The sequence below is a fragment of the Biomphalaria glabrata genome, chromosome 2, assembly GCF_947242115.1.
Source record: "Biomphalaria glabrata chromosome 2, xgBioGlab47.1, whole genome shotgun sequence".
NCBI classification, from domain to species: domain Eukaryota; kingdom Metazoa; phylum Mollusca; class Gastropoda; family Planorbidae; genus Biomphalaria; species Biomphalaria glabrata.
The window spans coordinates 56,685,911-56,711,447 of NC_074712.1; the positions used below are offsets into that span (position 1 = coordinate 56,685,911).

The 25,537-nt window shown below is 35.8% G+C and overlaps 3 protein-coding genes across 3 annotated transcripts; all 3 read right to left on the bottom strand.

Moving 5' to 3' along the window:
* Nucleotides 1-292: 292 nt before the first annotated feature.
* LOC106063947 (dynein axonemal assembly factor 5-like) lies at nucleotides 293-8,726 on the bottom strand. The gene is made up of 12 exons (XM_013222439.2): nucleotides 8,057-8,726; nucleotides 7,535-7,611; nucleotides 6,684-6,849; nucleotides 6,248-6,334; nucleotides 5,865-6,097; nucleotides 5,206-5,433; nucleotides 4,003-4,128; nucleotides 3,378-3,546; nucleotides 2,442-2,740; nucleotides 1,440-1,607; nucleotides 839-1,019; nucleotides 293-568 (listed from the first exon to the last, which is right to left on the bottom strand). The coding sequence occupies exons 1-12, from the start codon at nucleotides 8,685-8,687 to the stop codon at nucleotides 426-428; spliced, it is 2,508 nt and encodes an 835-aa protein (XP_013077893.2). The 5' UTR covers nucleotides 8,688-8,726; the 3' UTR covers nucleotides 293-425.
* A 4,918-nt stretch (nucleotides 8,727-13,644) lies between these two features.
* Nucleotides 13,645-18,712, bottom strand: LOC106063948 (uncharacterized). Its single transcript, XM_013222440.2, has 4 exons — nucleotides 18,526-18,712; nucleotides 16,651-16,773; nucleotides 15,383-15,514; nucleotides 13,645-13,878 (listed from the first exon to the last, which is right to left on the bottom strand). The coding sequence occupies exons 1-4, from the start codon at nucleotides 18,641-18,643 to the stop codon at nucleotides 13,739-13,741; spliced, it is 513 nt and encodes a 170-aa protein (XP_013077894.2). The 5' UTR covers nucleotides 18,644-18,712; the 3' UTR covers nucleotides 13,645-13,738.
* A 3,205-nt stretch (nucleotides 18,713-21,917) lies between these two features.
* On the bottom strand, nucleotides 21,918-25,210 carry LOC106063952 (uncharacterized). The gene is made up of 2 exons (XM_013222443.2): nucleotides 24,417-25,210; nucleotides 21,918-22,979 (listed from the first exon to the last, which is right to left on the bottom strand). The coding sequence occupies exons 1-2, from the start codon at nucleotides 24,947-24,949 to the stop codon at nucleotides 22,808-22,810; spliced, it is 705 nt and encodes a 234-aa protein (XP_013077897.2). The 5' UTR covers nucleotides 24,950-25,210; the 3' UTR covers nucleotides 21,918-22,807.
* Nucleotides 25,211-25,537: the final 327 nt, after the last annotated feature.

Here is a 25,537-nt window from a genome sequence, read left to right on the forward strand (position 1 = left end):
AGAAATAAAAGTGTATAGTTTATGGACTATGAACTCTCCAAGCAAACCATATCACACTGTGAAAAATCAGTGTTTAAACATCAAATTTAAAACAAAGAAAAAGGACAATGCATTGAATGCAAAAGGTTTGCTACTAAATTCAGATTCCAGTTTTAACAAGTCAGATTCACCTATAGATTGAGTAGCCCTATGCTTATGAGTATCTAACAAATTATTATCTTTTATATAAAATGATGTGCTATAGATCAAATATAAAGATCTAGGGGCTTAGAAATGTTTGATCCATTTATGTGAACATAGAATAAACATGCTTAGTATCAATAAGGCCAAAAACAAATGCTGATAGTAAAATGATAATCTTAAATATAATTATGCCCCCCCCCCCCCCCGCGGGAAATGATTATAAGACAATAAAAACAAATAAATTATGTATTACTCTTGCTAGCTAAGTTCTGGGTGTATTGTATGAGGTCATCACAGAACTTGGTGCTGCGATGCTTGTGTTTGACACTTTCAACCTCTTTTATTAGCATTTGGGGAAATAACTCTGCTGCCTTCTTCAGCACAACTGCAAAGGATAAAAAATCGAAAGATTAAAATCATTGTTCAGTGTTATTATATGACTAACAGCTTTTATCATTATTCTTTTAGTAATGCATTGAATCTTGTTTAAGCAATTTATATAACAGTTTAGAATTCTGAAAGAACTGCTATCAAAACATTAGGAATAGAGTTGTCCACTTGACAGGACACGCCCATAATGGTTTGGCTGTAGAAACACGCTTTGGAGCTTTACTTAAACTGAACACATTTATAAGGTCACAATATTGAAACATACCAAGTACAGCCTCTTGAATTTTACTTTCTGGGTCATCCAGATGTACCAATAGCCCTTTGTAGATTGCCTCCAGGTGTGCTCTGTACAACCTAACGTCATAGCCACCTTCAAAGCAGTCAAAGTAAGCCAGCAGAGTTTTAGTTACTGTCAGGCGTATTTCATCATTGCTGTCATCAAGCCTCTGAGAAGCACACAAAAAACCTCAAGCTACATCTATAAATGCTTATGTAAATGACTAGCATTTCTTACACTCCAGAACAGTTATGTATACAATAATGATACCTTAAAATTAAGAGAAATGAGTTCAAATAACACTAAGACCATAACAAATGGAGCTAAAGACTTTACATGAAGTGCTAATCATTTTGCCATATTTTAGTAGACTAATGCAACAATTGAATATTAACCAGACCAAGATTCTTAATAGTCACTATGCAACGATTGAATATTAACCAGACCAAGATTCTAAATAGTCATGATACCCTCATGTTTTGTTTAAAACCCCAAAATACTTCCTTATGGGACAGAAAATCTTTTAGTATTATAAAAGAAACATTTCAGCATACTTAACCCTAGACACACAACACACACATATGGTTACCTTTAAAAGTTCAGGATACATATTGTGAAGCCTATCCTGTCCAAGCACAGTGCCCATCAGATCAAAGAGTCTAGTTAATACACGACAGCTGACTAGACGTGTTGTTTTATTGTCATCTTCTATCAGAGTCAACAATTGTGTTAGGGTTGCCTCCACAACTGGCTCCATCTGATAGGGAAAAAAAAAAAAAGAGAATAGAACAATGTACAAGCTCACAAGCAGTAGTGTGAAAAAAATTTGCAGTCTAGAAGCAAAAGATTTGGAGAGTTGTTTTCTGAAGCCAAGTCAAATCTTTTGAAGCACCAGTCAGTTTAAAAATTCATAGATATAAGTAAAAATTCAATATAAAATACTTCTAAAGCCCAAAAACTAATTGTTTTGCAGTGAGCTTAAGGTGTAATTATCTTCTGTTAAAAAGAACCATCTGTAATTTATATGACAAGAGCTATTATCCTATTTAAATCCAATGGAAAGAATTTGTAAACTAGAATAGCTAAAGCTAAAATAAATAAAAAGATATAACAATAAGGCTTGTCTTTAGGTCTGAAGATTAATAAGGAGTACAGTATTTTACGCAGCTACACAGTCCTAGCTGTGATCTACCTAGTTTGCCGCATCCAATGCAAATATATGACAATGTTTTGATAGGCACTTCCACACTGTGTCAAACAGAGGTAACACTCCAAAAACTCAAATAACATAGGCAAAAGGTAGTTGACGATGATAGCAATTATAGAACAATAAGTTTAATAACAACGAAGGGTATCCATCGAATGTCGTCACAATAAGTCTCTAAATTCATAAAAATTGTCTCTCTCTACAGCCATCAAAAAAGTATTCTGTTTTCATTTAATTATTTTTCCTAAAATTCTATTTCTTGTTTTTACTAGTTATTTTCTCTAACCCAAAACCTTCCTTTCTATGAAACAAAACTCATTCCTAATTGTGCCATAACAGTTTAAAAACTATTTCTTGAAAAAAAAAATCCAAACGATACTTTACCTTTTCCTTGGTCAAAACTCCACTCTGCAGCAATGCCCAGAAACAAGAAATGGCAGTGGTTCTAATGGCCCCAGCAGTTTTCCCAGCCTTCCATACACAGTTGGGGAGAATCATGTCCTTTACAACAGTGGTGGCAAAATTTGAGAACCTGTGATCAGAGTCCAGTGTTGTTGGTGCAGACATGACCAGTCGAGAGAGAAGAGAGAAAAACTTGAGCCTTAGTTCTGGGTCCTTCTCTGGCTGCAGATTAGTAACTATGACTGGAATGATGTCATCCAAGTGCTGACCAACAACTGGACCTAACAAAGTCAAAGAAATAGCCATTTTAGAGAAACTACCCTAAAACATATCACACACATTCAATCACAAAGGTAGCTTTCAGTTAGAAACAATCTTAACTCATTTATAATTAAGAAATAATAGCCACAATTATGTGCATGCCCCAGAAATAAAAATGATTCTCTAAACTCATAATAAAAATAATGTTAAGTTCCCCTTTCAAACCTTGTGATTTATAGGGCAGATGATGTAAAGGTCATCTGTTTCTGTGGACCACGGTTAACAAGATAGGTGGTCAGCACAACAACCTCCCCAACTAATGTTAGAGCTGGGTGGTCTAAAGGTCCTGAAAAAAAAATCCCACTTTTCACCAGGATTCAAACCCTGAACCCCTCAGTTCAGAAGCCAAGCACTTTACCACTCAGCCGCCTTATCTCCAAAAATTATGCTAAAGTAATGTAATAATCTAAGGGAAACAGCTCAATGAAGACAGGTGTTTATTTAAAGGACATCACAAACACATAATAGGTAGGTCTGCCAGCTTCTTCATAAACTACTAGACTTGCTCAAAAATTATTTCGTTTCAGTTAAATCACTATGAGATTGAAATGTATTAATTAAATTCATGCGAACTACCAAGAACATTGGGAACCTTACCAGCCTCAATCAGTAGCGCATCAAAGATCTGTCGCTCCACAGAATGATTGGTCCACATGTTGATGCTGTCTCCAAAAGAGTCAATCAAACATTTAGTGTGTTTTTCAAATAGTTCTGATTTACAGTTCAATTTCTGGACTCTGGCCAAATCATCAAGGCAGTTTTGCGCCTGTAAAACAACAAAGTGGAATATGGTCAATAAATTGTTGCCACATGCTTCAAGCAATCTTAAAACCATCTAGTAAAGTTATGATGATCAGCATAAAACTTCTGTTAATGATAATATTCACAAAATGACCAACATAAACTTTCTGTCAATGATAGTATTCACAACATGATCAACATAAACTTTCTGTCAATGATAGTATTCACAAAATGATCAACATAAACTTTCTGTCAATGATAATATTCACAAAATGACCAACATAAACTTTCTGTCAATGACAGTATTCATAAAATGACCAACATTAACTTTCTGTCAATGACAGTATTCACAAAATGATCAACATAAACTTTCTGTCAATGATAGTATTCACAAAATGATCAACATAAACTTTCTGTCAATGATAATATTCACAAAATGATCAACATAAACTTTCTGTCAGTGACAGTATTCACAACATACCGCTTGAACAATGTCAGAGCTTTGAGACATGGCAATGACACTGACGAGGAGATGAAATACTTGTTGGCTGACTGCTTCAACATCAGATCCCATTACAGATATCAGTGAACGACAAAAATTGACAAACTAAAGAAATGTAAAACAAAACATTTTTAAAACTGTAACACAAATACAGAATTCTATTCAGTGATGGAATACAACTGTATTCAATGCGTTGTTCACATTTTAAGAAAATTTTGCTTGAAATTTTGTTGATATGTAAATTGTGAATTGTTTGGAGCAATAAAGACCAACAGGTGTCTACATTGACAAAAAAAAAAAAAAAAAAGGGGGGGAATCATAGTAATTTAAATGTCTTTTAGAATTCAGATGTCTTGTTCTTTGTGTTCAATGTATCTTTGTACTTAACATTCTAAAATTTGTCTAATTAACGTTACTAGTAATATATAGGTCTATATATGAGACATTTAAAATGGTAACTTAATACAAGCTTAAATAAAAGATTTACATCTTTATAAATGCATAGAACTCAATATTTTTTTTCCTACAAATAATTAAAAATTTCAAGTAGATTTTGCTGAAGATCTATACACTGGGTGATCTGAGGTTGAAACTCAATGGGCTTACACAAATAAACTCAACAATTTTAGCAACAAGCGACTGACCTAGTCCATATGTACTGAGCAAACAGAAATGCATTGAAAATGTGTCACCATACCTCTAACTTAAGATCTTTAAAATTAAGTGATAACAAGTGTTTTGTCTAATAAAGGAATATTGAGTTATGTCAAGGATAAGTAAGGCAAGAAAGCAGTGTACAGACAAGTGTAATGTCACAAGGTGGAAATTGTGCAAGTAGGTTTCACAGGAAAGTGAAGAAACGCTTTAAAAGGATTAGCTGATCAACAAATGGAAAGAAAAAAGAAAAACAAAATTAAGAATTGGATCCCTGTATAATGTGGTGAACACAATAAAGATGATTACAAAATTTGCATGAAACCCAAATATTATTTAACCAAACTTTTCTTCTACTTTAAGCACATTGAAATCTAAACAGAAAAGTGCCCTTAGCAATTCAAAAAAAAAAAAAAATCTGCGCATTATTTACAAATACACAAGTGGTGTACCAGTAAGCATATCCTGTAAGCACCCAACACAAAATGAGGCTACTCCAAAAGAAAATATAAAACTAGAAATATTAACCTGAGCGTGAAGTTTGGTGTCTACTGTTTGGTAAACATCAGGGCTAAGTAATGCGTTAATTATATCCCCTTGATGGGGATGCAACAGGTCATGTGGTGAGCCTCTTACTATTGCAGCTATGGTCATGACAACACCATATGAAGAGGACAAGCGAAGTCCTGTTAAAACCATTTTCTTCCAGATGTCAGGGTGAACAAAATACCCAACCAGTTCTGCTGATCTTTGAATCTGAAACATAAAATATAAATAGTTAGGATGATGGAGGCAGTCATAACAATGAAATATAGAATAAACTAGCACACACACATTTTCTTATCCTTATTTTAGTATTGGCATTAATCATTTGAAATATCTGTTTCTACAATATTTGAATTTACCAACCACAAGCTAATTTTGTAAAGTAAAAAAATTGAAATTTCCAAATTAAGTTGATACTGATGCACAATTTTATATCTACTAAAACTACCAGAAGATTAATTTTTTATTTAGAGTTTAAATAAAGTTCAAACTGAAGACAATCTAAATATTTTCAAATGTTATGTATATCAAAAATATTTTTTAAATAATAAAAGAAAGTTAATAAAAATTTAGTTTATGATATAAAGTTAAAGATATTCACTAAATAACAGGTAGAATTGGTATTTGAAACAGCATCTTACATCAGTAACCACTCTTTGATCCTCATCAAGGGAAGCCTTGTATAGACCATTCAGAAGGGGATCTATATGTTGTGTGACATAGTCCTCTGCATTTATCAGCAGCCAGTACAACAGACTAGCGCTTTTGACTCGTGTATCTACTACCCAGTCTCCAAGATCTCTAACCAAGCCTGGGAGTATCTTAGACAAGTGACGATTGACCAGCACTCGGCAACCAAGATTTGGCCTTTCAACTTTGAAGAAAAGTTACAAGTAAATTATAAATGGTTGTATTGAAAAAGAGAATTGAAAAAGTATATTTTGTTTCAATACCTATTTATTTTTATTATTGACCTATGAAATAATAATACTTGTAATATGACTTTCAAAAAATTTTGTCTTACCATTTGGTGGATAGTGAGACGGTGGCAATGCCTGAAAATCAATCTTGTCCTTTAAATCTTCTTCATTCTCTCGCTCGTACTTCAATCCTTTTAAACAGACATTTTTTGAGATAAATATTATTTACTTGGACAAAAAAAATGGTGATAAGAAACAAAAACAACACTTCAACTAGTAACATGATTACAAATGAATAATGACAGACCAGCACATTTATAAATGAGTTGTGGTAGATATAGCCTGCAGCTGTTTTCTTTTGAAAGAAATTTTTTTTTTATTATACATTTTTGGAATATTAACTTAATATAACAACTTTAGAATGTTTAATACTGAAATGACTGTACTACGTGTCTAGAAACACTTCTAATTTACAGAGCTTAAAAGGACTAGAAATAGATAAATATGTTAAAGATGAATGGTGTTAAACATGGAACTGACCTACATCATGCCAGAGACTATCTGCCAGTTCCCTTATTTCTGATTGCTCATCAGAAAGACTTGTCAACAGCAAAGGTATCAGTTTGTGATGGTAGGAGTAACGGTCGGGAAGATCCAGGAGCCAGTCTCCAACAATTCGAGTCACAGCTTTACGTACTCCAGGTGTCTGCAAAATTGAAATTTACAGGGTTAAAAAAAAAAGGATAACATTTGATTTGACCATTAACCAAGCAAACCTCTGAGAAATCTGCAAAGAGCACATATTAATAAAATAAGTTTTCTATATTGTGACATGTTCTGAATACTAGACCTGCTGTTTAGATTGGCTTACAATTATGTCACAAGACTGAAAAAATACAAAAGAAATAAAAAAACTAAAACAGGTGAGGGGTGGAGAGAGCAGACTTATACTATACAGTGTGTCATTAAGGACAGCCTTAATAAGCAAGATGATAAAGATTATAATATTCTATTTTGCAAAAAGGAGATGCAGATGATTTGGAATATACAAAAATACAAGTATAAGATTTTTGTTTTGTTTTACATATTTAGGATGCTCCTTCAGAAATGAGGATCATTATGTCCTAGACAGGATGTCAGCAGGCTGGATTCAAGCTTTGGACTATTATTATGACATAGCACATGAGCCAGAGTATGGGCAGCTGTGAATACAAGATAGAGGCTGGATATTGTACTGGTAGGTGGTGTCTCACAAAATTGGCTGGTGTTAATGTCAGTCTTTTTAACTAATTAGTCAAAGCATTTTGGTTTAATATGATCTACATCTATGCCCAAGATGGGTGAAGCATTTCTGAGCAGTAGCTCTTTATTTGTTAAGATAAACTACTGACCTGATCAAAAAGACGCTGAGCTAAATGTGGAATAACATCTTCTACAACTTTTCCATTGCTGCACATGACAACTTTTCCTAGACAGAAATGTTTGGAAAATTATTTGCAATTTATCTATACAGATCAAAATAAAAAAAAATATGTCAAAAATTAAAAAAAATAAATTAATTCACTTAAAAAAAATATTTTTTAATATTTAAAGTATTATTGATGAAATTTATAAACTTAAATACATCTCTGCTCTGAGCTAATAAATGTATGAAATATTTTAATATTTTATAACTTTCATGTGATCAATCAAATTTAATTTAATGAAAAGAATTAAGTAAAAAAAATGTTGTGTTTTTTTTTGGTGTACTATGTTGTTAAAAAAAACAACTACTTGAACTGTCATTGCACTTTTCAGCAATACTTTTAAATATTTAACTTATTTTTTAAGTCCACACAATAATACATTAATTAAAATAAACTTAATCAAATTTATAAATTATAAAAATGAATCATGAATGAATCAATACCAACCAATAGTTTCAACAACAGTCATTCTCACTTTTGAATGTTGGTGAGATATTGATTGAAGCAAAGGTTTCACCAAGCTATCTGAATGCATATAAAAATGTCGAGGCACTAGTACAGATAAAAGGCTAGCACATTTACAACTCTCTCTTTTAACTTCTGGAAAAGGGTCCAACAATGTTCTCTGGAGAATTTTCACACAATCATCTACATATATTCCCATTTTTTCTTTGCTGCTTTCAACTAAAAATATTAACATATCAATGAGTTGAGCTCGAAGCTCTTCTGATGATTCTGTAATCTCTTGCTGGCCGAGCCTCTGAACTAACAAAGGCAGTAAATAAGATAAATATTCGTCTGGATTTGTTAAACGTTTTAAAAAAGAATAAGTGATCGAAATAGAAAGTTCTCGACATTTCTCCACTGGGTCGGAAAATGTTTGCAACAAAGGTTTAACAACTTCTTTAAAAATAATTTGACTTTCTGTTGAGTCTAGTGGTGGATTTCTATTTACTGTGTCTTTCTGTATATTCATTAAAGCATTTCTTCGCGTATTTCTGTTTTCATCTCCTAAACAATTCAAATATCTACTTAATCCTTGAACAACAGCATTGGAATTTTCGTCGGTGGAAGCCATGATTGTTGATCGCAACGCCTCGTTCTCGCTGAAAACGTTAAAAAGTTTCACCAGTTATTTAAAAAAAAAAAAAAGCGCAGAAGAAATAAAGAACGGACCTATATATATATATATACATAAATTTCTGTGCTGTTTTTTTTTTTTTTTTTTTTAAATTTATATATAGATATATATGAAATATATTTATTTATTTATAGGTTATATATTATATCTATCATTCCTAGATCTAAAACCATCTCATTCTGTCTCCTTGTAGACAGGCGCAAAAGATGTAAAGAAACTGTAAATAGACTGAGCGGATAACGGTCGATCTGCATGTTTTCATCAGATGTGGTCATATAAGACATATAGTCTATAGTCTCTATACAGTGTATTCTATAGCCTGGATTCCTGAATTACAGTTCTAGCAGAATAGATTTAGTTCTCAATATCATATTGATATACAAAAGAAATTTGAAAAAAAAAACATAGTCTAGCCTACATTTATATATCTATAATAGACTTTTTCGCATAGGTCTTGATTTGTTTGCTGAAGTGGGCCCAAGTGGAAACTATTCTTCCTAATATCTCATCCAGAATGTGTTTTGTTTTAAAATACAAATTATATAGGCCTTTATGTTTGTGAAATTGGGACACTGAGCGCTAAGGCTGAATTTTATTTGTCATTGAAAAATTTTGAGAAAACAAACCAATAAATGGGAATTGAACCCACAACATGGTAGCCTACTAAGCTATCCAACCAGATTATTAGCCTATTATATGTTAGAAAAGAACGAGTATTCATTCTCTGGTGCAGCCAGGGTCGAGTTTCGGTAAAGAAAAACAAAATTCATTGTAGTCCCTTTAACAGTTTCCTCCGAGGAATTTTCTAGTGATGTGGCAGGTCTGCAGCAGTACCGCCCTCTGACAGGCAACGAGAATGTTCCTAGGAATGTTAAGGGCCTTTAAGGTATCTTTGAGGTCGGTTTTGTTATTATCCCCTCGGTTGATATAACAATGAGGTATTTTGTTGTTTTAGATAACTTCCATAAATCTCCAAGCCAAGGCTCCCATATTTTCTTTGTTTTTCTATCTGTTTTTCGTAAATTATGCGAAAGTGGTACGGCGATATCAATAATGGTAGCGGCTTTTTCTTTTTTATCGATAAGAAGCAGATCAGGGCGATTAAAATCTAATGTTTTGTCGGTCAAGATAGGCCTGTCCCAGTACAGCAAATAATCAGTAGACTCGAGAACCTCTTGTGGTGAGTATTTGTAACAAGGAGGAGTATCCTTACCGATCAAATTATGTGTCAAAGCCAAATGCTGTTGTGTTAGCTTTGCAACTTGGTTATGGCGACCTAGGTAGGCAGATTCCGATAGGGCTGAACATCCTGCCATTATGTATTCAATTGACTTACCCACATTTCCACATTTTCGGCATTTGTCAACAATATCGAGTTTTAGGATATGTTTCTCGTAATTTTGTGTCCTGATTACTGTCCTGTATTGCTGTAACAAAGCCTTATTATTATTATTATTATGTTAGAAAAGAACGAATATTCATTATCTGGCACTTATTCTTCGTTCTCATTTTACATGTCGGAGTGTTCAGATCAGTATGCCTAATCCTATATCTGAGGTGAATCGCGAAGTGGTTTCCAGATCAGGCAGTTCTACGTATAGTTTTTGTTCCTGAAGAGGGTTTTGGGACCAGAGTCTTGTTCGGGCCTCTTGATATAGTATGCAACTTTGAAGGACACGGTCAGCACACTCTGGTGATGCTCCACAAGGGCTGGTTTCCCTAGTTCCGACTTTTAGCTTCCGGAACATATGTTGTCTCATTCTGATGTGTCCGGTTCTGAGTCGAAAAATTGTGCGTTGGTCATTTCGAGATAGCTTATAATTATAGGCGTCCTTTTTCTTGTAATTGGGATGTGAGCTGGTCCAATTCTCATTTATTCACTGCCAGGGTCGAGTTTCGTTAAAGAGAAACAACATTCATTGTAGTCCTTTTATCAGTGTCCACTGAGGATTTTTCTGGTGATGTGGCAATTGATTACAATAAAGAAAAGAAAAAGACAAAAGCGAACTCGGAATTTTTACAAAGATTCACTTTACAAATAGGCCTACAATAATAGTCTAATAACTATGATCAGTGCTTTTTGTGTGACGGTACGCAGGGTGACGGCGTACCGGCACCCTTTTTCAATGTGGGGAAACAATTACTACTTTTCTTGTATTTTAACGTCTGGAACAGACGAGGTATCACCACAAAAAACAAAGCTAGGGATCTATCGAGCTGTCATCCTCCCTACATTGCTCTATGCCTCAGAAACGTGGATGTCGGTGCGTAGATTATGGCATTCTAGCACCAATGTGTATTAAGTGCACTATTTTTGAACGCACTTTCTTTTTGTTGCCTTGCTTGTAAGTTGATGGAGTGTTTTTGTTATGCTGGTGTAACGTTTGTTGAGATTCTTCTGTGTTCCCCTGTTTAGGGTGAGTATCTAAGGCATAACTGCGTTTCGCAGTTGTTTTGATGCCATAGTGATAGTCTACTAGACCTTTTTAGTTTGTCTTTACTTTGTCTTTACAGGGAGTTAGTATGGGATTGGAGTTCTACACTAAGTACTAGATTCAGCAGTGTGTTTTGGTGTGATTGCGAGCATTTATGTGTCACGTGGTCGGATAGCAAGGTGTAGAATTATTGTTTAATTAATAAATTCACAGTATTAATATGTTCCAAATTCAATGTCATTACTCCATTAGTTTGTCATCATACTTATATTTATATCATTAAATATTTACATTGTTACCAGTGAGTCATTTATTTATTGTAAGCACGAAGGTGCCTGGTTGAATGTCAGGGGCCCGGGCAAACGAGCTAAGGCCTTAACATAACCCTGACAGTGGACAGTGTACAGAAAACATGCAAAGAAACTGAACCACCTCCACATGACATGTCTAAGAAAATTACTGAATGTCAAATGGCAAGAAAAAATACAAGATACTGAAGTTCTTCGAAGAGCGGGTCTGCAAAGTATCCACAATATCCTGATGCAGTCCCAGCTGTTTGGTAGATGAGCCAAATCGTTTAGCTAATATGAAGTCTTTTTCTTAAGTAGCCTAGTTGTCGTTGCATATTTTTTTTTACAAAGCTTTTATCAACTCACTCTATCTGTCTTTCTGTCTGTCTGGTAAAAGGTTTGTATAGGATATTTCTCCAACACCCAATCTCGGATGAAGCTAAAATTTTGCATAATTATTTCTTTTATCTGAAAAACAAGAATCAATAAAAAAAAAATTACCCAATTAGTTAATTAGCTATTGGTAATTAATTAGTTTAATTGGTATCTCAAACAAAGGAAATAAATTGTACTTGAATGAAGTAGTGATATAATCTGAATTAGTCCCCTTTATAGGTCGTCGCCTGGATCTTAGTGATCACCTGAAAAATAGGACGAGACTATAGAAACCATAGATGACTATAAAATTTTCCATGTTCATATGCTCTCAACTAGCAGAGTGGTTACAGTGTTGGCTCGATTAGCCTGAGTTCGAATTCAGGTCGTTCCCCATCCCCCCCCCTTTTTTTTAATTTTAAAAAAATGCTTTTTTATTGTTAGTCTCTACATATTACAAATTTAATTACATGACTGGCCCAAACTAAGTGATACAATATGCTTAATATAGGCCTAAGCTTTGTTTTTGTTAAAGTATTTTAAAATATATTTTCTTGTTTTTAATATCTATTTTCCTTTATGTATCATCTTTCAAAGTTATTTCCATTACAATCTAAATCTCTCTATTTTTTTTTTTTCAGTTTTGTTTCATACAAAAATATAAATATACAAAGTAAAAAAAAAACAACTTAATTCTAATTTTGACTATTTAATACTAAAGTTCAGTGTGTGTTGCGGTGGAAAAAAATGTTGATGACCGTTTTAATTAATCAACAATGGCTTGCCCAGAGCAAAGCAGTTCTCTCTATGACTCTGTCCATCTCTCTCTCTCTCTCTCTCTCTCTCTCGAGGTACTGGTATCAATCACGTAAACGACGTGGGAGACAAGTTAAGCTTTTTGATGTTCTTTGATGTCAGAGCTACGAGACATGTTCGCCGTCAGATGACTCAAAACTCGTCTGCTAGAAAAATACGTTTATGGTCACGTGATTTTCTTCCCGTCGTGCAAAAGCGAAGTGAGCTGGGTGTAGCCTATAGGTGACAAACAATGGAAGAATACTTTCATTTTCCTAAATGGTGGAATTCAATAATATTTAGCTAGATATATGTGTTTTTGATGTATTTTAAAAATACATTTTTTATATTCAGTAATTCTTCCCGATCTTACTAATTTTAATGTCTTCCGATCTCATTTGGTCGTGATGTCACTAAAGGGCGAATAATAACTTCTACGTTCTATATTAATAAAGAAAAAAAAATCTCTCAACACAAAAGTGGAAGGTTGGTATCGATATTTCGATATCTAACACTCCTACTATACATCAACAAGCTTCAGAAGACAGCACTGTGTCAGCCCCGTCTGGTGATAGATGACTAGCAGACGACATTAATGCCGACCCTAACAGCTCGATTACCTGCGCACGTGCGGGAGCATTGTCAACAAAGCATTACAAAAAAAAAAAAAAAAAAGAACCCACTCCAAAAAGGACCACCATGGGCCACAAACGTTTGCGGTTTTAATTGCAGGGGTCACTACCAATAAAAATAATGTAATAACGTCCCAATGCCTGTCATATTTGATTGCTTGCGATCATTTGTAAAGATCATGCGCACACACATACATAGGCTAGATACATATATACATAGGTTACCATATTATATACATAAGCTACATATATGCATACATGTCTACGTACACATATCCAGTATATAGTATACATACATATATGCAAACATACATATATCTTTTCCTACTGATACAAAAACATTGTATACCACATTAAAAGGTCAGTATATAATAGTGTTAGTTTTAATATTTGCATCCCAATTAAAAACAACATGGTTGATTGGTTATATATTTGCTGGTTGTTAGCTTTCTGCTGAGCTGCTAATCAGTACACAAAATTTCTGATGATCTATTTGGGAGGATCCTGCAAGTACACCTATTTTTGACATGACCACTTTTGTCCAGAGATCGAAATAATTCACCTTCTCCTTTGCAGGTTTGGGTGAGTGGGTCTTTGCAATCTGTGAAACATAAAAGAAAAAGATTTCAAGAGTTACGAGAGTTATATCTACAAAATGTACTCATATATTTACCATAACCTTGGAAACAAAACAGGGAATTTCATTTTACACATTTTAAAATATATGTTTACATACGTTACTGGCGACCGATGCTTTCCGATGCAAATGCTATTATAACTCTATAAGTTATATTTACTGGTTCAAGATGGCTGTTTTAAACAATTTATCATTCATAAAACTACTTTTATTTGCATTACCTGAATACCTGAGAGAGAGGGAGAAACAGAAATAGATAGATAGATAGATAGATAGATAGATAGATAGATAGATAGATAGATAGATAGATAGATTGTGTGATGTTGCTTGTTCAGGCTGTCTTGAGGTCAACTCTAGATGACTTGAATTTCAACCAATTACTCTGCAAGCGTTTGAGTTTTATTGTTCGGGTGTATTCAGTGTAGTTGATCAACAATACAGAATAAACAAGACATCTATTTAACAAGTAAAGAGATGTAGTCAACGCTGATGAACAATTTATCCTATGTTTATTCTAAGAAAAGAAGGCCACAGTAAAGTCTCTGTCAACTAAACACGTCGTTAACCTAGAGGATTCTATCGCTAACTCATTTTCCGGTCTCTAACACAAAATATCCCAAACGTCACTAGTCCTGTTCAATATGCGTCTTCTATGGTGCGTCGCTAAATAACTAATCTATAAATAAGGTGTTTAACAATTGATAGATAGATAGATAGATAGATAGATAGAGATAGATAGATAGATAGATAGATAGATAGATAGATAGATAGATAGATGATGTTATTTATCAATTAGTTTGGATCAGTCATTTGATTAAATTTGTAATAGATTTATACTAACAGTAATACCTAATTTTTTTACCTATTGTGCGTTTAGCTTTCTGAATGCGCTATGGTCCTATCACTTGTCTGGACTAGTTGGGGAAAAAAAAGGGGGGGGGGGAGAAGCATGTATCAGTGTCTATTACTGTCTATGATACCTTGATCGCTTTTTAAATGCATAAAAAAATGTGTTCATTTAGGGCTCATCCTTCTCAAGGGCACTAATTCAATTATACCACAACATCTGTCAAGTACTATTTCTTTCTCATGTTCGATACCAAACAAATTAATTAATGACCAATACTTAACTAACTTTAAAAAAAAAATGATTCTTGTTTTTTCAGGTAAAAGAAATAATTGTGCGAAATTTCAGCTTAATCCGAGATTGGGTGTGGGAGAAATAATGTGTACAGACATTTGACCAGACAGACAGAGAGATAGAAACTATGAGTTGGTACTCAGACTACAATGACGGTCGTCCTACCTCCCTACCTCTTTCCCAGAACCTCCAAGCTTCTAACAGCGGGGTCATCTTAATTCGATATCAATAAAACCTCCATTGCTAATTTGCACAGGGCCCCAACATTTTAAAGTCTGGCCCTTTTGCCTTCCTTAATTTCTCTTCCATGTGCCTAGTTTGACTTACTGATTTGACTACGCAGACCCTCGTAACTGTAGTAGCCATCTTTCAACCGTCTGATGCAAGTGAAGGTATGACAATCTATATTCCAGGAGTGGTTCAGGTAGACACATTTCTGGAGCTCTCTATTCAAGCAACCTGGCTCAGTCAGCGTTTAATAGAAATATATTTAACAAATTAATTAATTAACACATTTAATATAATTATGTCCCTTTTGTGATTAATAATCTACATGAAGGAGATAACACTAGTGTTAGTTAGTCTTTCAGTTATGAACAGTCAAAACACATTTGACCTACAGGCGCGTACTTTGGACGGTGGAAGGAGAATTACGACACACAGTCCCGCCATTGCGTCGAGGACGATGAAACAGTAAACAACATTGTTTATGAATGCCGAGCTCTGCAGGAGGGACGATTGGGTCAAGGAATTGAGAGAGAGAATACTGGTCCATGTGCGGCATTAAGTCTGTCCTTGTACGGGGACAAGGCGACCTCACAACTCACTGCCCGCTTTCTCGTCCGTGGTCTAAGGGAGTACTTCTCAGCATGGTTCGTTACTAATGGGGTTTCTGATTCGGTGGGGTAGTGCAATTTTTTTTTCTTTTACACACACACACGACTTTTGTATTCTAGAATATTCTGGAGTTAGTGAAACAAAAGTAGATACCCTTCTTTTCCCAGCTAGGGGGTCTAGGGGATGTCTGAAAGCTCCCCTAGCAGGGTCTGTGGTGGAGCCCCGGCGCCTAGAATCATTTCTTGTATTTAAAACTATAAAAAATGCATATTCTAAGGTGTCTACATCGCAAATTTCTATTCTGCTACTCTTCTATAAAAAAAAATGGTTGTTCAGTTATCAAATCTGCTATTCACTACACTTTATCATTGAAGCCTAGCGACTTGTGGAAAAACAAATCAATGTGTGAAATGTTTTATTTGGGATAGGGTGGAACCACAATGACTGTAGTTTGCTTTAGTGTTTAAGGCAGTGAATTCTCGTAGATTTATTTTTATTAATGGGTTCCAGCAACAGGTAGAAAAACATCAACATTTCAACATTTATTGAGGGAATGCTGGGAGGGAGGGAGTCTTGAAAAAACCCATGGCGGAATTCCACCACCTTCCAGGTCCATGTAGAACGTAGCCTACGCTAAAAACCCAAGAAAGGAGAAAAAAACAAACCACACGAATATTTCCGAAGTTTATTTCGACTGAAGGCGAAGTCATTGAAATATTGCTTGCATTTTGCAAAGCAACTAACTGTGGATGACTCACCTTGATGGAATTCATGGATCACCCCCGCCTCACAACGAAATGTCACACATCTGGCCTCGTGGTAGAGACTAAAGATGTCGCCATGGTTATAGTAACCTTTATTATCCATTGTGCAAGCATATCCTGGTAGATGAAAAAAAAGACCTAAATAAACAGCTATACTATTCGATAAATGCCAACTTTTAAAACAAATACAATTTTGGGTATTTTGTATACCAATGACATGCTATACAATTAAAACAGTTGCTCCTCCTTCGTGTGGTCGAAGATGAGCACATTATATTTCCAGTGAACTCGAACATGGCTATGGGGTCCAACCTTTGCTTTTGAAAATTCAGCCGCAAGCAAGACTCGGGTAGGTTTGGTCTGTTGCCTCTTTTCTTGAAATACCCACATTCATGGCTTCATGCTAAGAGGATCGACCAAGAGTTACTGTTTCCCAGTTGTGGGTTTCATTTTTTTAAAGGGAGCTCTTGAGAGTGTCTTTATATCTGTAATGGCACGATTAGGAATTAGTTGTTTTATTTTTTTGTCATAGAAAATAGAAAGACTTTTGAGGCAATCACGTGACTAGTAAAAACAAGACTAGGATTTGAGGAAGAATAGCGAAATGTAAACAGATCACTTATGCGGCTTTAGGAAGAGGCAGCTTTTATGAACGTAGAGATTTAGCTTGACCGTCTAATGTCGGTACCTTTCGCTTCCCTATTATTAAATTTCTTGTTCGACATTCGGTTTCAGCGTCGACTGACTTCTATTGCTGGCCTTTCGCCTGTGTTATTTGATTTCGTTGAGTGTTACCTCTGTTTGATTTATCTGCATAAGACACAGCGCGAAAGCGCCTAACAATCACTTGTGCTGACCCTTTGAGAGCACTTCCCAGCTCAAAGTTTCCCATCTGTGACAGTTGTAAGATTTCAGACTCATGAACATTGAAGGCAAATGGTGTATACCTCTCATGCTGCGTTCTGCTGTTTCTAAAATTAGTGTACCCTGACTCGAATTCTAACTCAGGTAGATAATAAACATTGACATTATGTAAAGCTAACTCATGCTTTTTAATGCGTAATCTCAGAGGGGAAAAAATCAAACGCAATTTATTTCAATATGCCTTCGACGGTTAAAAAATAATAATTCTGTCTATTCATATGCTAGAACAAATTCGTACAAGTTCTCTTTTTATCTAGAGCACAGAACGAGTTTCATGAATCAGTGAGGAAAACCAATGATTTAACATGTATTACTAGATTAACATAAGAATAGGGTTAGGTCGTAATTATCTTCTGTAATTGATAAGATTAGATAATTAGAAGATTGTGGCCGAGCTCAGTTTTAGTTGTGAAGAACTGGTCACCGATTGTGCATGAGAAATTTAAAGGCGAAGTGGTCATGTCTACTTTCCTTTAATGCCAGATATTCTTTGTGGTCTCGGTTGAAATTTAGGTTAGCACCACCATTGGCAACAATTAAATCTCGAGAACCTTCACTCTCCATTGATCAAAAAGTATGAAACTTTCAATGTCGTTATACATTTTCTTCCAAATACAAGCGAGGTAACTCGCTTCAAAGCTATGTCTATGTCGATTGAAATAATAGAAACAGACTACTATAGAATGAATCAGCTAGGTATTTGTTTAAACTACATTAGTAGGCCTACATTACATTAAATTACTTAAAAAAAAAACACATCCATATATCAGATTCGTAAAATATATGTAAATCAAAAACTTAAGCCTAACTTTAAAAATACATTTCAAATCAATGCCATTCTTTCCATTTTAACCATTGAACTTTGTAACAATTCGCATACAAATGCATCCTTATTATCGAAATATCCAAATCCCCATTCATTTTATTAAAGTATATAACACTTACTGAGATCTGAGATAGCCTCTCGGGGCTTAGGGTCCTGTGAAACTGGTATATCATAAAATGAGTCTGCACCCACGATTACCAAGACACTCAGCAATGCAACAAGATGCACCAACGCCATAATGGCTCTCTGCTGCTAAAATTGAAAGAAACTAAATCAAATTTTGAATTATGATACTAGTTTACAACTTCATGTATAAGCAGTATTTATACACTAAGGCATAATTACCAGTCTTGCAAAGGATTCTCAAATTGTATCAGTTCTAATAAATAAAATAATAAAAGCAGTCAATGTATCATTAAACTTTTTGAAAAAATAGATCTACAAAACGTCCACCAAATTTTATACTCTACGTATCTGTCATATCGCAATCTCCATATTTATCTAAGAACTTTTGAGAATCCCCGTCATATTAAAATCTCGACTTTTACGTAAGGCCTTTCGAGAGTTCGCTCTATTTGATGTTCATGAAAGACAATGTCAGTATCATTAAACCATATGTGACTGACAGGGGCGGACAAAAGTGGGGGTGGACGAGGTCATGGTAGCTACAAAGAGGATCACTAGACCGAATGGAGCCCCTCCACTTAAAGGATGTAGACAGAATTAAGAGCATGTGCTGACAGAATAAGCTAACTTGAGAACCACTGTCATTCAAACCCAGCAAATTATTGCATGAATTATAGAAGGGGTAAGTAATTACCCTAAATGAAAATGATCTATTAGATCTTTTAGATCTGTATGCAGAGCTTTTTTTTTCTCTGAATGTGTGTTATCTTAGGGTTGCCCAAGGACCCGATCCACTGCACCAGCGGGGAAGAGAGTCCCAACAACCATCTCATTATCTACGCATCGCTCCTCGGGGGGCGTTTTATGCTGGACAGCTGATGTATTACAGAGAAAGAAAATGAGGGAGTGTCCCTGGTGTGATCGGCGTTAGGCCTCTAGCCCAAGCCTGTTGGGATTTTAGCCATCTGTAATAGCGTTGGAGGTCAGAGTTTAGGCTCGGTTATACACAGACTATAGTCTGTAGACCTGATAGTTGATACTTTTTGACAAGCAGATACATTTAGGCTATTTGAGATTTTCACGATCAAATAATCAATGTCAAGGACGCTAAATTGAAATGATGCCAACTAAAAAAAGATAAGGTGGAACTACAATTTAGTTATTGATAACACTAGCCTATATGTTAAACAACCACAATTATAACAGGGTATTGCCAATTTGTTTTTAAATAAGTTTTAATCTATCGTAGAGTAAAAGTCTAGAGCTTCTTTAAAAAAAATAAGTTACATCAAAAAGGTAGCTTTTTATTTTATTCCGCCATGTATGAAAATTTACTATATTAAATAAACAACAATTGTTATCGTTCTTGGCAACGAGCTATTGGTCTAAACTGCCCATGGGTTGTGACGTTGCAGGTCAGTGTTCAGGCCTTCTATTTCGATTGGTCTGGACACAGCAGTAGGTTAGCTCCCTTGGTAAATAAATGTCTGTAGTGAAATGTCTGTCCCAGGCAGAGCAATGACATTTGTCTGTTCATAGTCCCACTAAGTAGAATCTGATTCTAGTCATGACCTTACACTAATTGTGTTATTAAAATGATTAGTAGGCCCTCATTGCCTGCTGTCATGATATCCATTGTCGATAAAGTAGACCTTATTCAGGACAGAGCTGTGTTTATTTGTTGTTACTGGCCTAGTTTATCTAGGACCTCCTTCAGTTACGAAAAGACTATGAATCATCTCATAGAAATAATGAGATGAATGCCTGGGCATTAGCTATAGTCGGAACGATGTCGCACACACAGCGCCCCCCCCCCTCCCTTCATCTCCAAGCATCTGATGTGTCCGAAGGAACGTCTGCTGCCGATACAGTTTGGGATCAGCGGCGTCACAGATTCTGTTAGGGTTTAGTACACTGCATGCTGCAGGCTGCCCAGCGGTCGCCTGCTCCTGATTGTTCAACTTTATGTAAGCCCACACTTATTAATTAATGAGATAGTTTTAATACACAAGAGAATCTTATAATCCTTTAGAAACAACCTTTTTCTGAACAAAAATGTTTAATGTTTGTATTTATGAGGACGGAGAATGCACCCATTATATCTGTCGATTTAAAGCAACTGCCTAATAGAGTCTATATGGTATAGTAGCGCTAAAGAGAGGGGGGCACAAGGAGGTTTACCATGTCGAGGTCTTCCCTCACGAAGGGGAGACCAATAGTTTCTAAGACAATGTTAGCCAAACGGTAAGAATTTAGTGTTTTTTTTTTTAATTGAATTCTGAAAGATATATTTTGAATTAATGATCAGTGTAATATAATTATTTCGATTCTTGATTTGTCTGAGAAATGTTATTGTTAATTGCTAATACCTTTCGGGACATTGGAAATAAATACCTCTATGGTGGATATCCATAAATTATTAGTTGTTTTTTTGGTGTATCTGATGTGCCCTATGTAGGACGTTTTAATTCGCTAAAGCTTTCACAAGAAAATGTGTGCGCATACATTTAGCAGTGCAGATACAGACTTCTAAACTCTTCCATTTGGAGCACAAATTGATCTCGACCTGGAGGAAGTTGTAGAGGTTTGATCTAGGACAGTAGCGTTATGAAGAACGTATTTATAAACTAACGGGCAAGTAATAGACAAGTAATTGAGAAGTAATAGGCAAGTAATAGACAAGTAATTGAGAAGTAATAGACAAGTAATTGAGAAGTAATAGGCAAGTAATTGAGAAGTAATTGAGAAGTAATGAGAGTTGATACAAAGATCCAATGCTCCACTTAAGGCAACACCGATCTTTCAAATGAGTGTCCTTGACGATGTTACGTTTATCGCTATTTAAAAATCTTTCCCAATCTTTCTCTTCTCCTTCCTTAACATTATAATATTGTTGTAACCCTGCCCTGTAGTAGAGACCTGGAGCGAAGCGGGGAAGGCTGTCGTTGGTCCACATTCGGGTTAAGTAGCAAAGGACTGGTATACTTAGTAATAAGACTCTGAAGAAGCTGAAGGATGTTATGTGTTTACCCTAGCGAATAAACACAACTATTATTTCCTGTTAAACTGTGTTGAGTTGCGTGCCTTTTGGTTGAGTGCCTAACCTAAAGTTACAACAATATTGTTATTTATATTCACATTACGAGAAAAGTTAATAGAAGTACTCATGTATATGTGTGTTTCTGGTACAGGGGCGTCACTTAAATGGTGTCAGATGTTCATGTGTGGAATTACACAACCCTTTGTCTTCATTCTTTGTATCAATCTCTTTCTTTATCTTTCTCTCTCTCTCTCTCTCTCTCTTGTGCTCACACACACACACAGAGAACCATATAGACTTAAACACATGTAATAAGCAACCGATAGCACAGCTGCTACTATAAACTTGTCTTTATTATGATAATATATACAAAACATATGGACCAACGAATTATACGATTAGTTTCCAGTAATTATCATTCCTGGCGCTTGCTTCACGCATGGCACAGGGTCATTAGTTGCAGAAGTGTAGCCAAAGAAGATTGTGCCTTCATGTTTTTTTGTCAATGTCAAAGAGTTAGGTTAGTGCAGTTTTAGTCTATGGCACAATAAAGTGTGACTAGGCCAGAAAGAAATACATATTTAAACATGGTGAGTTTACAGTTATCCAGTACATTGTAGGAACAGCAAACATTTTGTCTCTACAATGTTGGTACTGATGCAACAAAACAGACACACTATCTCACATTATTGTACTAACATGTACAATAACGTAAAGTAAAGTTCCCCAGTCTTCGAACCAGGGATCCCCGGTTCGGAAGCCAAGCGCTTTAGGGCTCAGCCACCGCACCACACATGTACAGACTGGTTTTTTCTCAATTTTACATTATCTGGATACATACACGCAGACGTGTTTGGTTTCCCACTAAATGTAACACATTAATAAGTAGGTGACAGCACACCGTGTCACATATTTGACAATGATACAGTAAACATTATTTTAGGAATGATATAGATGCACATTGTAAATATAGGCTTAAAAACTAAGCGTAAACAAAAAAGATGTTTTTGTTTGGGCATCAAAACCTCGCTAATTGCAAGGCGCCAATTTTTAGTACTATTTAGTCCACACATATGCAAGATATGTTTTTTTTTTTTTGCATGGATACATTAAATGCATATAGTCTGACTTTATAAGGGCCCTCCTTTGAGGACTATGTCAGAATAATCATGTGTTTTTCTGGGTATTAATACTGTTGGTATTTGGATATTTCGGCCTTCCTTTTTTTTTTCTCTTCAATGCTTGAGGACATCCTCAAGCGCGTTGATGTAGCTCTGTGCCATCTGCAGAGTTTCATACTTGGACAACTTCCGGTTACCGCCATACGATGGGATGACGTCACGTAGTCTGTCAAAAGCAGCGTTCATACTTTGCATGCGTCTACGTTCTCTGGCGTTGGCGTTTGATCTGAGCAAAGAAAATAAACAAGGAAAATATTGACAAATACACAAGTTTGAGAATCCCTAATTTGACAATAAATAAATAAATAGTGTATAGACTTTTATAAACAGTTTTATTAAATGTGTAACTTTTCAACCTCGTCAGTTATTTAGCTAAAAAGTTGTATACAAATTATTTTAAACTTTATGTTCATGTTACTGCTGACTTCTTACTGAAATTCGGCAGAACATGAAGTGAAGATGTCAGGATAGACATGAACTGAGAAGTGTTGCCCAGAACGGAGTCCGATGGCCACGTGCTGGGGCCACAGGAAAATGAACTCTTCACTAAATCAAGCTGCCTGGTTGCGTGATATGCGCATGGGTCTGTCTCCGTGATGATCCCAATATCAAACCTTGCCAGCTTCTATTCCCTGCCGTCCTGCGGGACGTTTGAACTAGGACTTAGGGCCTAATAATATTCTTTTTTTTTATTGAAGGAAGGTCTGAAAGAAAACTATCTTAAACTGGAGTTGTTTTTTTTCAATGACTTAAGAATAATATTTTTATGATCTTGAGGAAATAAGTCTTACAATTTTGCTTGTCTGGTCTACAATATTAACAATATAAGTTGATGCAGGATTGCAGGACTCTATTAATGAGAGAGAGAGAGAAAGAGAGAGAGAGATCTGTTTTCGAAGTTTTATAAAATATATTTGTCACTGGGGTCCTGGGTTCGAGTCTCGGTGGAGACTGGGATTTTGAATTTCAGGATTTTTAGGGCGCCTCTGAGTCCGCCCAACTCTAATGCGTACCTGGCTTTCAGTTGGGGAAAGTAAAAGCGGTTAGTCGATGTGCTGGTCACATAAAACCTTGCTTATTGACCGTTGGCCGAAGAAACGGATGCCCTTAACATCATCTGCCCCATAAATCGCAAGGCCTGAAAGGCAACTTTATTTCACTAGATTTACATAGAGTAGTTTTATTCCTCAATTTTCGACTGTTTACAGTTATCTAAAAATAATAAGGAGCTATAAAACTAAACAATACAAAATGATTGCACATATATTTGGATATCGTAATCTAGTGAGTAAACAAAAACTGAATCGTATAGAAATAGGCCTATGTCTTTTTAACCAGGAAAGTTTCAGTCAATAGAATACCTCGAGAATTCAAACTCATAAATATTATTTATCCTAAACCGGAATTTTTTTTTAATTCGAATATAAAATCTTGAAATAGCGTCACTGGCACTGAGCTTTGGGCTGAAATAGTGTCGCATTCACCCCTCCATTAAGTAGAATTAAAAACATATCTGTCAGCGTGTCCCGTCTTTTGCTCGAACCATGAGTTGCCTCGCCTGTCATGGCTGACTTGATAAGCGTGTCATTGTCTTTAAGAAAAAAACACAAATACGGAATTCACATGTACATATAGGTCAGTACACTTATCACTTATCACCTACCTTCTTTTGACAACGACATCTCCTGTTACTTCCACTGAAGAGCTACCGCCATCACTATCTTGATGATATTCTAGTCCAGAACAGAAAGGCAAAAAGCCGAGATAAACTTCCTTGTCTGTCAGAATACCCGACGAGACAAACGAATTTTCTGGACAGTTTGTAGACGAATGCATTTTGCATACTGTTTCGTTGAGAGTTGGCAAGCTCTCTACTTCTGATTTATTGTTTGTAGGCAGATTTAAGAAACTGGTTTTATTGACTTCTGTCCAACGTTCATTCTCTCCGGTCAGGTAATGTCCAGACATACCGGCATTAGTACCTCCACTCTGAGCAAGAATTTTTGTAGCTGCATTCTCCGCGAAGTCGTCACTGAAAACAGTTTTGTGAAAAACCTGCGAGCTATTCTGCTTGCATTTGAACTTTATCTGCGGGACCACTCTGAAGAAAGACTCTCCTTTAATATACGACTGAACATCCCGCAGTGAATCTCGTCTCCTTTTGCGCTCATTACTTTTCCCGCCTTGTTGAACCATTGCAAAGTCTTGGTAAGTACACAATGCGACTACTACCAGGGAAAAATAACATGCACCACTATCAAAAGTAGCTCTTGAATGCAACTCTAAAATTGATGTGGTCTTTTCGAAGAATTTAGAAATTCAGCCAGGAAGTGATCACCGATGCACTCTGATTGCTTTGAAGTCCGGTGGGCACTTTTATATTTAAAGGGAGGCTCAAAGTTCCTCTCTCACCTCTGCTTCCCTCCCTCTCACAATTTTTTTTTTCAGTATTACACCTCTTGAGCTCAACAGACTAACGAATTTAATGGCACAGGCCAGCATTAATAAAGCAAGAGGAGCGTCAGACAGGTAGCACTGGACAGGTAGCACTGGACAGGTAGCCATTAACACTGTCACCTGTGGTACTCAAGTGATTCACTCGGATCGATCAAGCACTGCTCACGGCACACCGGCGCCAGGCCACGCCCCCTGATTCCACCTGTGTTGAGACTATTGTTTAGACCTCCGGCGTTTTCATTGGCTGGCCGTTTGACTTGAAAAGTAATTCTCTCCTACTCAAAACGACACAAAAGGGAGATAATGGTAACGGAGCGTTTGATGTTG

Coding starts and splice junctions, on each gene's coding strand:
- LOC106063952 (XM_013222443.2), bottom strand. CDS start 24,949: ATGGTTCAACAAGGCGGGAAAAGTAATGAGCGCAAAAGGAGACGAGAT. Junction 22,980..24,416: donor GATGTCGTTGTCAAAAGAAG/GTAGGTGATAAG, acceptor TTCTTTGCTCAG/ATCAAACGCCAACGCCAGAG.
- LOC106063948 (XM_013222440.2), bottom strand. CDS start 18,643: ATGGCGTTGGTGCATCTTGTTGCATTGCTGAGTGTCTTGGTAATCGTG. Junction 15,515..16,650: donor GATCCATGAATTCCATCAAG/GTGAGTCATCCA, acceptor TGACTGAGCCAG/GTTGCTTGAATAGAGAGCTC. Junction 13,879..15,382: donor GGGTCTGCGTAGTCAAATCA/GTAAGTCAAACT, acceptor TATGTTTCACAG/ATTGCAAAGACCCACTCACC.
- LOC106063947 (XM_013222439.2), bottom strand. CDS start 8,687: ATGGCTTCCACCGACGAAAATTCCAATGCTGTTGTTCAAGGATTAAGT. Junction 6,850..7,534: donor CTCAGCGTCTTTTTGATCAG/GTCAGTAGTTTA, acceptor TCAATTTTGCAG/ACACCTGGAGTACGTAAAGC. Junction 1,608..2,441: donor GAGTTTTGACCAAGGAAAAG/GTAAAGTATCGT, acceptor TTTCCCTATCAG/ATGGAGCCAGTTGTGGAGGC.